The 12,917-nt window shown below is 35.8% G+C and overlaps 1 protein-coding gene across 1 annotated transcript; it reads left to right on the plus strand.

Moving 5' to 3' along the window:
- Positions 1-749: 749 nt before the first annotated feature.
- Positions 750-1,679, plus strand: LOC140613436 (putative olfactory receptor 5AK3). The gene has a single exon (XM_072791962.1). The coding sequence runs from the start codon at positions 750-752 to the stop codon at positions 1,677-1,679; it is 930 nt and encodes a 309-aa protein (XP_072648063.1).
- The last annotated feature ends 11,238 nt before the right edge of the window (positions 1,680-12,917 follow it).

The raw sequence follows: 12,917 nt of genomic DNA on the forward strand, positions 1-12,917 counted from the left end.
AGAGCAATCCTCTGTTTTGTTTTTTGTCTTTTATGAAATTGACATTTTTGAAGGATCTAAGCCAGTTGTAGAATTTCCCATCATCTAGATGTTTTTCAAGTTGCTTCATGATGATTAGATCCAAGAGAAACATTTTTAGCACCAAAACAACATAATTCCTGTTGTTGCTCTTCCTTCTATGTATGCATGTATATATATATATATAAAATGAGAGGACTATCTAGCATGTAAACATGGGAGTTGCATGCTAATGATAGTTGCTGAAAGACACTCAAGTCTTCAAACATATGTAGACCATGTATAGATCTCAGAAAATTTCTCTAATTAATGTTACAATTTCAGAAGCTTGACCAGGATTAGATGGATAAATGGCTGAGAAAACCTACAGGTGTTGAAAAAATGCAAAATCATATTTGAATATTCCTGTCAGCAAATATGGATACGTGTTTAATATAGTGGAAACATGTTAATCTATATTTCTGAGAATCACAATATTAGAAGTCGATCTTCTATGAGATTGCCTTCATTTTGAAAGTGAACACAAACTCACATATCACTTTTTATGTAGTGATTACTTATCAAAGTAGAAGAAATACAGAAAGCAATAAATCCTGTTGTGAGTGTTTGCCATAGGAATTGAATTCAAACACAGGTGGCCGAAATATAAGAACCCTTTTCTTTCAAGAAGTCACAAATATTTTCTTTCTTTTCTTGACCCTCTTCTTGGTTCCTACTAAACTTCAGTAGCCATGACAAGAGAAAATAGCACTGAAGTGACTGAATTTTTTCTTCTGGGATTTGGTGCCCAACACAAGTATCGATACTTCCTCTTCATTGTATTTCTGGTGATCTATGCGACTTCCATGATGGGTAACATTGGAATTATCCTACTCATCAAGACAGATTCCAGACTTCAAACACCTATGTACTTTTTCCTGCAACATTTGGCCTTTGTTGATATTTGTTATACCTCTGCTATCACTCCCAAGATGCTGCAAAACTTCATATTAGAAAATAAGTCTATATCATTTGAGGGCTGTGCAATGCAATTATTGGTTTATGCAACATTTGCAACCAGTGACTGCTACCTCCTGGCTGCTATGGCAGTGGACCGTTATGTAGCCATCTGTAACCCACTTCACTATCCCATGATCATGTCCCAAAGAGTCTGCATCCAACTGGTAGCTGGTTCATACATCATGGGTTCAATAAATGCTTCTGTGCACACAGGTTTTACATTTTCACTGTACTTTTGCAAATCTAACACCATCAATCACTTTTTCTGTGATGTTCCCCCAATTCTGGCCCTTTCATGCTCCAGCATTGACATCAACATCATGCTCCTTGTTGTCTTTGTGGGATTTAACTTGATGTTCACTGTGTTAGTTGTCATCTCTTCCTATATATATATCATGGCTGCCATCCTGAAGATATCTTCTGCTACCGAGAGGAAAAAAGCCTTCTCCACGTGCTCTTCCCACCTGACAGCCATCATCATTTTCTATACAACCCTATCATACATGTACTTACAGCCTCAGGCTAATAATTCCCAGGAGAATATGAAAGTGACTTCTGTATTTTACGGCATTGTGATTCCTTTTTTGAACCCCTTGATCTATAGTTTGAGAAATAAGGAGGTAAAAGAGGCTCTAAAAGTGATGAGGAAGAAGTTCTTCTAGGTTGGACCCAAGTTTTTAAAATTCAGCACATTGAAGCATCAAGTAGGGATGTTTGACCACTGTGTAATGTTTCTGAAATTGGCAACATGTTACCATCTTAAGCCAATGCTACCTCTTTCAATAGATGAGTTCTTAAAATGCAAGAAATATAGTAACATCTCATGGGACTAATTTTCCCCTGAATATAGTTTGAGAAATATGTCTCATACTGTCTTACTTTATTGAGATTATTTAAATATTAAAAATAATGGTACAGACTTCACAAAGTATTAGTTGCTTCAAATATATTTCAGATATGTTCTTAAAGAATAGAAAACCTCAATTTTGTACATAATCAATGTTAAAATTGAAGTTCATTATTTTCCATTCACTTAAACTATTTCCCTAAATTGTCTACAAAGAAACTCTTCATATGTTCTGTTCCAATTATTGCATAAGCCTGAATGTAAAATAAATGTACTGCATTGAAAGATCCCTAATGACTTTGGCTATATGTCCTACTTAATAGTCCTATATTAGTACATTCTCTAGCACTTAAAAACACTTACTTCTTATGTAATTACTTATGTTCTCATTACTCTCTTTACTCTGAATCCATCTCTTTCTTGCATAAGGTAAGGACACTTCCAGAAACATTTTCTGTATCTGTCCCCAATAAAGATAGAAAAACTAGAATGTAGATGGATCCAAAGACCTAAACAATTCTCTTATGAAAGGCATAAGTCATTGTAGTCTAGACAAATACCTTAAAATGTAGGAATTTAACAAGAAGTTGAAGGGAGGCAGGCCAAGAGCCCTTTGATTTTTTTTTTTTTTTTTTTTTTTTTTTTTTTTTTTTTTTTTTTCTTATAGAGAGAGGCAGAGACATAGGCAGAGGGAGAAGCAGGCTTCATGCACCGGGAGCCTGATGTGGGATTCGATCCTGGGTCTCCAGGATCGTGCCCTGGGCCAAAGGCAGGCGCCAAACCGCTGCACCACCCAGGGATCCCGAGCCCTTTGAATCAGAAAGATAAATTGTTGACAGAAGAGCTTTAGTAGGTAGATTGAGGATAAGTAGTGGAAACCCCCACATGAATCTAGAGAAGATATATTTTTCAAATATGGTATCCTGCATTAATTCTGAAAGAAGAGGGACACCTGGGTGGTTCAGCGGTTGAGTGTCTGACTTCAGCTCAGGGCATGTTCCCAGGGTCTCCATATCAAGTCCCGCATCAGGCTCCCTGCTCAAGCCTTCTTCTCCCTCTGCCTATGTCTCTGCCTCTCTCTGTGTCTCTCGTAAATAAATAAATAAATTCTAAAAAATTCTGAAGGAAGATAAAAAATTTACCTGGAGTTAATGTGGGATGGCCAAAATCTTCCCAGCAAAGACTCCACTTTTGTAAAGGAGGACACTTCCTATAAAGGGAAGGTCCAAGTAACCTTCAAAGACCAGGATCAGGGACAATTGTTAGAAAGTACATTGGCAAAGTAGACAAAGGGTATCCTGAGGCCCTGTAAAATCAGAGACTAATGTACAACATACTATTATTAAAATATTGTATTTTATATTTGAAATTTGCCAAGAGGGCAGAAAAAGAAAAATTATAATCATGTAAAGTGATAGCTATGTCAACAAGTTTGATTTTGGTGATCATTTCACAATGGATACTTATGTCAAACTATCAAGATGTATATCTCAAATATATACAAATTTGCCAATTATATTTCAGTAAAGCTGGAGAGGAAAGATGATAAAACAAAGAAAAACTTAATACATGTTAAGAAATCTGAGTGACCAAATTGGACATAGGGTGCAAAATGGAGACTCACACAGTACTCTGCATTCAATACCAAAGTGAAAGAAATCCCAAAAGGAAATAGGTTCTATGACAAATGGACACAAGCAGTGAAATCCCTAAAATTTATATGAAGGAGGAAATAGTGATCTTAGCTGTGACCAAAGAATGGTTAGTGATTGTTAGCACTTATCCAAAAGAGAAACTTCCTCCACCAAGTATAGAGTAGTAATGGTCTGATGTATAATTAATCACACATTGTTTCATAAATCACCAGCTATACTTTTTTCATAAGGGTGTTTTGAGTCCAGCAACTGTCTCTAAAACATTATGATAGAGGCTCAATTCTTCAACCAAAATTTGAAGTCAATAATTAGCAAGATGGCTAACTTTATGGAAATATTAGTCTAGACCAAGATGGAAGAAAATACAGCATCATACACAAAAGTTTGGAACAAGAATGACACAGAGAAGAGAAAACCTACAGAAGTTGAAAGACAAAAAAGCTACTCACCATCCCTTATGAGTATTTACTAGCTGCTGCAAAATGCAGCTAGTCGTCTGTTCTCCTCTTACTACTTCAAAAAAGAACTCCTAGTTTGTGTGGAAGGTGATGCATCCAGGTAAAAAGATATTACACTTCTCGGCTTTCTTTGTAGCTAAGATGGTATGTATCTTGGTTTGCATTCCTGGGTTACAGACTTGGGTAAAGGTAGCATATGCTGGAGGTGTATGTGGAGAATTAACCTTAACCTAAAGAGCAGTCTGGTCTTTGTCTTCAGCTACCAGGGTGATCTGGAAGCCCCTGGGATGTCCTTCCTAATAGGAGTGTCTTTGTTTGCCTGGAGAATTTGGCCACTGGACAATCTAACATTATGATTTATGATGGAAGCTTTGAAACATGCTTCATCAGTTCCAACTTCCAGAGGAACTTGGGACTAAAGGTATTAACTCCAACCTCCAGGACAAGTTGAGAATGAAAGATCAACCACATGAGCAAAGTGTCATATATAAAGCCACAAAGAAACTGGATACTAAAGGTTAGTCTCCCAGGTCAGCAATACTCCATGTGTGTTGCTACATGTTGACATTTAGGATAGTAATACATCTCTGAGGACGATGGAGTTTTTTTATTTGGATCCTCAACAAACTTTGCCCCATGCATTTATTCCTTTGGTTACGTTCAGCTTGTATCTTTCTATTATATTAAGATTAAAATCGTATTTATAGTTCTTTCCTGATGTGTTAGCCAGTTTGGGCTCTATTACAAATTACCATAGCTTGAGTGGCTTCTAAACAATACAAATTTATTTCTCAGAGTTCTGGGAGTTAGAAGTCTGAAATCAGGGTGCCAGCAAGGTCAGGGTCTGACGAGAGCTGCCCTCTGGGTGGCAGATGCTAACCTCTACTGTGTCCTCAATGGTAAAAAAGGGGATCAGGGCTGCACCCTGGAGATGTGCCTCTTCACTAAGCCTTTGCCTCTTTATACCATCACATTAAAAGTTAGGATTTCAACAGAAGGATTTGGAAGGGCACAAACATTCAGTCCATATCACTGGAATTCAGTGAGTCATTCTAGTGAATTATCAAACCTGAGGGTGATTGGGGAAAGGCCCCAACATCTGTAACCAACCACAAATGGGTGTGGCCCTAGGGACCCCTGGACTTTTGACTGGTGTCTGACGTGACATGAGTCCAGTGGGAACTGTTACCTCAGGCTATGCAGTTTGCTAACCTTTTTGGTGGGGGTTCTCCCAAGCAGCAGAGAGCAAGAAGAGTAAGCTATAGAAAGACAGAAGCAAGGAAAGAGCGAATCATTTAGTTGGCTTAGACCCTGGGAACTAGAACTCAGTCTCAGTCTCTAAATGACAAAACAATTATTCAATCCCTCTGTCCCATCACTTGAAGGTCACCCAAGGTCTTCCACAGCTTCAGAGATATTTCTGAGGCAGAGAAGCTGAGAGATATCAGGGGAAACCATCACTACTAGCATAGACAGCACTGTCCACCAGAGATGCATGAAACCAAGTAGCTGAGGAGGTGGGGTACAAGACACTGAGATCTCTGCTACCCATACACATTTCCAGCCAATGAAATGTGAATAGAAGACTGCAAGATTTGGGGAAAGCTTGCATTTTCCTAATGAAAAAATACACACACACACACACACACACACACACACACACACAGTTGTCACCCTACATTCTTGGATCCTTTTTTCTGTTTTGAAAAGGAATGTGACATCTAGAACTACGGTAGACAGGTTAGACTATGAGACAACCAACATATGGGAAAGACAAAGCAAATCACAAAAATGGAAGTCAATGAATGACTGAAGAGAATAGTTTGACCCACAACTCTAGTTTTACTTGAGTCTTTAGAAAATGAGAAGCTACTACTTCATCTGTCAGTTTAATTTAGGGGGAAAAATATGACAAGACAATTAAAAAATGAAATGTCAATCCCAATTAAGCTTCTTTTGGCTGGTTGGTGAACTCAATTTCAAATTTATAAGATAGATTTTATTTAATATTTCAGTTTTGCTATTCTAAATCTCTAACATAATTGGTTCTGTGTGTATTCTTTTAAATTAAGGTGCCATTTTCAAATACGAATGTATTTTACCCAAATTTTCATGGTAAAGGAAATGCCTCTGTAGATTTTCCTTCAAAACATTACATGACAGTTATTTTATCTACTGTATTTTTATTTTGTTAGAACTCAAATCAACAAAAACAGGATACGGGATCCCTGGGTGGCGCAGCGGTTTGGCGCCTGCCTTTGGCCCAGGGCGCGATCCTGGAGACCCGGAATCGAATCCCACGTCGGGCTCCCGGTGCATGGAGCCTGCTTCTCCCTCTGCCTGTGTCTCTGCCTCTCTCTCTTTCTCTCTGTGACTATCATAAATAAATAAAAATTGAAAAAAAAAAGGATACTTAAAAATTTGAGATCAATCATGTCAAATGAAATTAAATAATTCCAGATTAAAATTATTACTTTTCCTATGTAAAAATAAATGCAAGTCAAAACTTCCAAACTATTGTTATACAGGAAAAATAAGTCCCTGTTTTATTGAGCCAAAGTAACTTGGATTTTTTTCCTACCAGGAGTACAACACATTTCTAACTGAGACACTGGTCATGCGATAAGTAATGTTGAATATTGATTCACTGGCCTTTTGACCATAATTCTCCTTCACAGGTATGCTTGCTAATCAAAAGCTATGGACTCCCTGAATCTAGCCTTCTACTCTCATTGATTAAAAGTTTAACCCTAGCAACTTTATAGCCAAAAATCTTCTCAAAATAGCTTATTCTATTATCTGAAAATTCTGATGGCATAAAGTGCAATTGGAAGAAAGGGTATCTTTATCCAGAGCTTAATTTTAAAATATAAACATTTTTAGGGAAAAAAGAAGAAAAAGAAAGAAGAAATCAAGAGCAGATTTTTTTCTTCAAATAAACAGTGATCAAAGGAGAGAAAATGAGTGGGAAAAATTAGAGAGAGTGACAAAACATGAGAGACTCCTAACTCTGGGAAACAAACAAAGGGTAGTAGAAGGGGAGGCAGGAGGGGGGATGGCACAACTGGGTGACAGGCACTGAGAAGGGCACTTGATAGGATGAGCACTGAGTGTTATACTATATGTTGGCAAATCAAACTTCAATAAAAAATAAATAAATAAATAAATAAATAAATAAATAAATAAATAAATAAAGTATGACAGCAGCAACAAAATAACCTAAAAAAAAAAAAAAGCAAGGTGCTAATAGAAAATATGTTCAAATACTAGTAACCTTATTCATCACATTAGGGACATATGCCCCTAACTTTAGATTAACTTCGATTCCTTTTTTTTAGATAACCATGTTATTTGCTGATTATGGTGACAAGGTCAATTTTCTGAATCTAAAACACAGATTCTTATACGTATTTAAAGTGTTCAACCAGGTGGCTCAGTTGGTTAAGCATCCGACTCTTGGTTTCGACTCAGGTCATGATCTCTTGAGTCATGAGATTGAGCCCCACCTCCATCTCTGGCTCCAAGCTCAGTGAGGAGTCTGCTTGAAGATTCTCTCCTTCTGCCCTCTCCACTCTTCCTCTCTCAAATAAATAAACAAATAAAAAAAACAATTGTTCAACCTGATTTATAACAAGAAAAAAAATGTTGAGGAGTTGTTTTATAACAAGGCAACATGCATACATATCCTTAATGACAGTAACAGGAATTAAATGTATTCTTTCTAGAAAGCTTAAATGTTCTTCAGCATAAAATAACTACTAACAATTGTTCATTCCAATTCCAACTCAGCCCCTGGAACCTCAGATTCCTGAGGGGCCAGTATTGATCCCTTAGGCCCCAGCTATAAACTCCCCAATTAGAAGAAAGCACACAGAGAGACCATGGTGGCAATCAGCCTGCATCGGCTGCAGAAACAGAAACTAGAGGCAAATCTGGTGTAAGTAAAACAAAGCAATGAACTAACGATTGAAAGATTAAATGAATGAAAGGGGAACTGGGGTGGCTCAATGGGTTAAATATCTTCCTTCCACTCAAGTCATGATCCAGGGTCCTAGGCTTGAGCCCCACTTTTGGATCCCTGCTCAACAGGGAGTCTGCTTCTTCCTCCCCCCTGCTCATTCTCTCTCTCTCTTCCTTTCTCACTCTCTCTCTCTCTCTCAAATAAATAAATAAATAAAATGTTTTTAAAAGAGAAAAATTCAATGAATGAGTGAAAATTATATGTTTTTCATATATTATTTGCAGGTACTATTATGACCAATTCTGAGTAGCTATTCAGTGCTCAGCCTTGTGTTGGGAATGTACATTAAAATTCCTCACTTTTTCACATCATTACAAGTAGTCTTTTTTTCTGTCTCTTCCTCTTCCTTTTTAAAACGAAACTATTTCAAAAAGAAAAGACGATGAAATTTATGTCTAAAGACTCTCTCCATTCCCATGCTGAAGGATTACCACTAAATATTTGGTGTGAATCCTTCTTGAGTTTTTTCATGGATAGATAAAGAAAATGAGAAAAAGAGAATGAATGTGAATAAACATTTTTGTTTTTAAAAGGGCCCAGACTTAGGGCACCTGGGTGGCTCAGTTGGTTAAGCAGCTGACTCTTGATATCAGCTCAAGTCATTATCTCAGGTTCGTGGGATCAAGCTCTGTGTGGGGCTCCTTGCTCAGCAATAGTCTGTTGGAGATTCTCCACCTCTCCCTCTCCTTCTTTACCTCCCCCACTCAAATAAATAAATAAATTTTTTTTTTAAAATGGGTCCACACTTCAGTTATTATTCTGCAGCCTGCTTTGCTCATTTGACAACATGACAGAAGCAATATTCCATAAGACCAGCACATATTTATCGCCTACTTTTTGGACAGTGCATTGATCCAATAATATAAATCTGTTCTGATTTATTTAACTCTATTTCTAAATGTTTGCTTTTATAAGCAGTGTTACAATAAAAATCATGACCTTCTAATTAATTCTGTGATCCCATTTTATAGACAATGGAACTGAGGCCAAGAGGAGTTATATACATCTTTTGTATCTGTGAGGTGGGGTGACCAGAATTCAAGCCCAGGTCAGCCGATTTCCTTTCCTTTCTACCACATGGTGCTGAATATAAAGAAGCTTCAGAAGCACCAAGGTTTAGAATAGGTTAATCCCATTCATAATACTCAGGTACTTGGCTTGTGTGAAGTAAGGGGTATCCCTTGTACTGGTTTTCCATAGCTCTTGAAAAATGTCCCCCAGTATTTCATACTTTTATTTAAATTTAAAACGATTAAATTGAAATGGTAAATATCAAGATTCTAAGTTGAGTGTACCCATGACCAATTTTAGCTTTCCCTGACCAGTGCTTTTACCCACTGTTGGAAGGTCCTTGAAAGGACTGCATTTCAACCTTTAACCCTCACTAAATATCAAAAAGATTATTTCTTTAAAAAAAAAGAATTATTTCTTTTTCCACCACTACAAAGTTATGCCACTCTGTTTATTCCTCAAGGTATTTGAAAGAACCAGGTTGCCCAAGAAACATTGACACAAGGTTTAGTTTGTTATACTCCCCACCACTAAAGTCACATTCTTATAAGAAATCGACCATCTCATCTACAGAGCTTCAGCTCTGCCTGGCATTACTGACATCAGGTACAGGAGCTTTCTACTGATGTACTGGGGATGTGGTTTTCTTTCTTTCCTTTGTGAGGGATTTTTGTTACTGTATAGTATTTAAGTTGCATGAAAATATATTTAAGGTAATGTAACAACCATTCATGAAGCCATCACCTAACTTCTGCAACTTCTTTTTATTACTCAGCAATCCATTTGAGAAATTTATCCACATAGATGTTGTGGCACCAGTTTACTGAATTTTCACTGATTTATTTAATAGCTTATATTTTTTCTATGATCAACAATGCTTGTGTAAGAGTATATATGTATACACTTACATGTGTATGTATACATGTATATATTTATATATCCTTGTTCATGTGGTCAAGAATTTCTCTAGAATATGTACCTATGATGGAAATCCTGGAAGGTATATATTTAATTTTACTTATACTTCCAAATTTGCCTCTAACATGACTGTGCTAATTTGCCCTCTCACCAGAAATATAAGACCATGTCCTCACCAAAACTTGGCACTTTAAACTGAAGAACGCAAAACTATATTTCAGTGCAGCATTAATACACAATTATCAGGACACCTGGATGGCTCAGCAGTTGAGCATCTGCCTTTGGCTCAGGGCGTGATCCTGGCCCCAGGATCGAGTCCCACATTGGGCTCCCTGCGTGGAATCTGCTTCTTCCTCTACCTATGCCTCTGCCTCTCTCTCTATGTCTCTCATGAATAAAAAAATAAAATCTTTTTTAAAAATACACAATTATCAAATTACTAGCGAGTTGTGTGTATTTTCATATTTCTATTGACTATTTAGGGTTTCTCTTCTATAACTATCTTGATTATATATATTTTTAAATTTTTCCCTTAGGATAATTTATAGACATTCTTTAGATATACTGGATACTAATTCTTTAATATTTGTGTGTATTGCAAACAAATTTACCTAAGTAAACTTCTAGTCAATATTTGGTCTTTTCTCTTTCATATTGTTGCTATTTTTAATTTAAATATGTTTGAATTCTAATGTTTTATTTTTTGTGCATTCATGTTCTGTTTAAATACTTTTCTGTATATCTAAAGCATGGATATTTCATTGTATTATTCTCAAAGCCTCACAATTCACATCTTTAATCCATTTGGAAATTATTTTTGTAAAATATAAAGGAGGAATACAATATTATTTTTCATACGTATAAACATTTATAGCACTAGTTTACTGGACCATTTTTCACTCAAGTACATGGTCTTGGTTTCATACATCAAGGTTCCATAGACCTGTGGACTTGTTTATTATTCCTTTTTATCAATTTCATTGATCCATTTGTCCACCCTCATACCATACCATACGGTAATGTCTTTATTATTACCACTTTTAAAAGGGTCTGATATCTGATAGAATAAGTTTATCACCTTGTTGTCCCTTAAAAATTGGCTTAAGGTTTTTTAGATTTTTTCTTTCCCAAATATTTTTTAGAATAACTTTGACAAGATGTATGTGAAATTCTTTCAAAATCTGATTGGAATTACAGTGAATTTGTAGATTAGTATGGGAGGGAGATGTAATGTTATAATATTGAGTTACTATCCATGATCCTGGTCTGTGTTTGGATCTTCTGTAAGCCTTTAAATAAAGTTGTATTATCTCAATAACGTCATGAGCATTCCTTCTTAGATTTATGTCTAGGTACTTTATTTTGATGTTATTGTAAATATAAATTTTTAAATAATACTTTTGAATTCTTTCTGGTGAAAAGAAATGTGGTGATTTTTATATATTAAACTACTATTAAGTAACTTTACTAGGCTCATTAAGAATTTATCTGTCAAGTTTCCAGGATTTTTTATAGAGACGATTACATTATCTAAAAATAATAAGTTATGTTTCTTCCTCATAATCATTTTACCTTTCATGTCTCCTGCATTGTGTCCTGGATTACAGAAAAATATAAGCATTACATCTCATGATTTAATAGTAAATATAATATTTAGTCCAGCAATGTGGTAGGTAGCCTTTACCAGGTAAAGACGGTCCCCGCCTCTTTTTATCTGTGTTCTATTTGATCATGGGAATTTACTGAATTTTACCAAATAATTATTCTGTATCTATTGAGAAGATCATATGCTTTTTAAAGAATATAGTAATATGGCAAATTATGTCAATAAAATTTCCAATGTTAAAAATGCTTTCATTCCTGAGATAAATACAAATAGGTCTTGATTACTGATGGAAAATACTTTTCTCTGCTTCTGATGTTTCTTTCCTGAGAAGAAAGCTCAGTTTGTTTAATCATAGGTTCTCCCCATGCATCCACTAATTTCCTAAAAAGATGGCCTGACATATCTGATTGTTAAAACTGAAAACAACTTGGTATGTACAGCTCACTGGACTCTTCGTTTCCACTCCAAGATGTGATACTATTGAAAATGAGACTATTTAAAATTATTGCAGAATTTTGACAATGCTGATAATTTTTTATTGCTATATGCAAAAATATTGGTACACAAAGTATAACAATTTTGCAAAGAAAATGATCGTTTACTATAGATACTTTGATAAACATTTGCATAAAAGATTCTACTTGGGCATGAGTCCATGACTGGCCAGAGCAGAATTACTAAGGAGGCAGAAAGAGTAAAATGAGAATACAGAAATAAATTAGAGCAAGATCATGTAGAAATTTATGAGTAACTCAAGATTTTCACACATAATAATTTGTATTTATGTAAATTGGGATTTGTGAATTAAAATGTATGCAGCATAAACGAAAGCTTAATTTTTATTTTTATTTTTATTTTAGTTTTTTATTGATTTCAGAGAGAAGAAGCATGAGGAGGAGGGGCAGAGGGAGAGGGAGAAGCAGACTCCCTGCTTAGCAGGGAACCAATGTGGGGCTCGATCCCATGACTCCAGGATCATGACCTGAGCTGAAGGCAGATGCTTAGCCAACTGAGCCTCCCAGATGCCCCAAGAAAGCTTAATTTTTAAATTTATGATTTTATATGTTCCCTAATTGATGATTTAAGAAATATGTTTAAGAAAAGCTTAAATTCTTAATATAATTAAGAAGTCAGTTTGCACCCTGAAAACAAAGAAACTGATCCATGGCAATTTCCCCAAAGTATAGATCTAAGTTATCTACGTCAGATGTCAAGGTATAGATTTTAAATACAGAGTCAATTATCGCATAGAAAGTATCTTCTGACTCCACTGTGAAACCAAATATTATATCATTGCCAATTCCAAAACTAAAGGATCACACATGGCTTTAGCTTTCTCTTCTTTCTTTGCTCCTTTTCAGCTGATGCTTAATCTTTGCTAGCC

This window comes from Canis lupus, chromosome 21 (genome assembly GCF_048164855.1).
Source record: "Canis lupus baileyi chromosome 21, mCanLup2.hap1, whole genome shotgun sequence".
In the NCBI taxonomy this organism is placed as follows: domain Eukaryota; kingdom Metazoa; phylum Chordata; class Mammalia; order Carnivora; family Canidae; genus Canis; species Canis lupus.

Coding starts and splice junctions, on each gene's coding strand:
- LOC140613436 (XM_072791962.1), top strand. CDS start 750: ATGACAAGAGAAAATAGCACTGAAGTGACTGAATTTTTTCTTCTGGGA.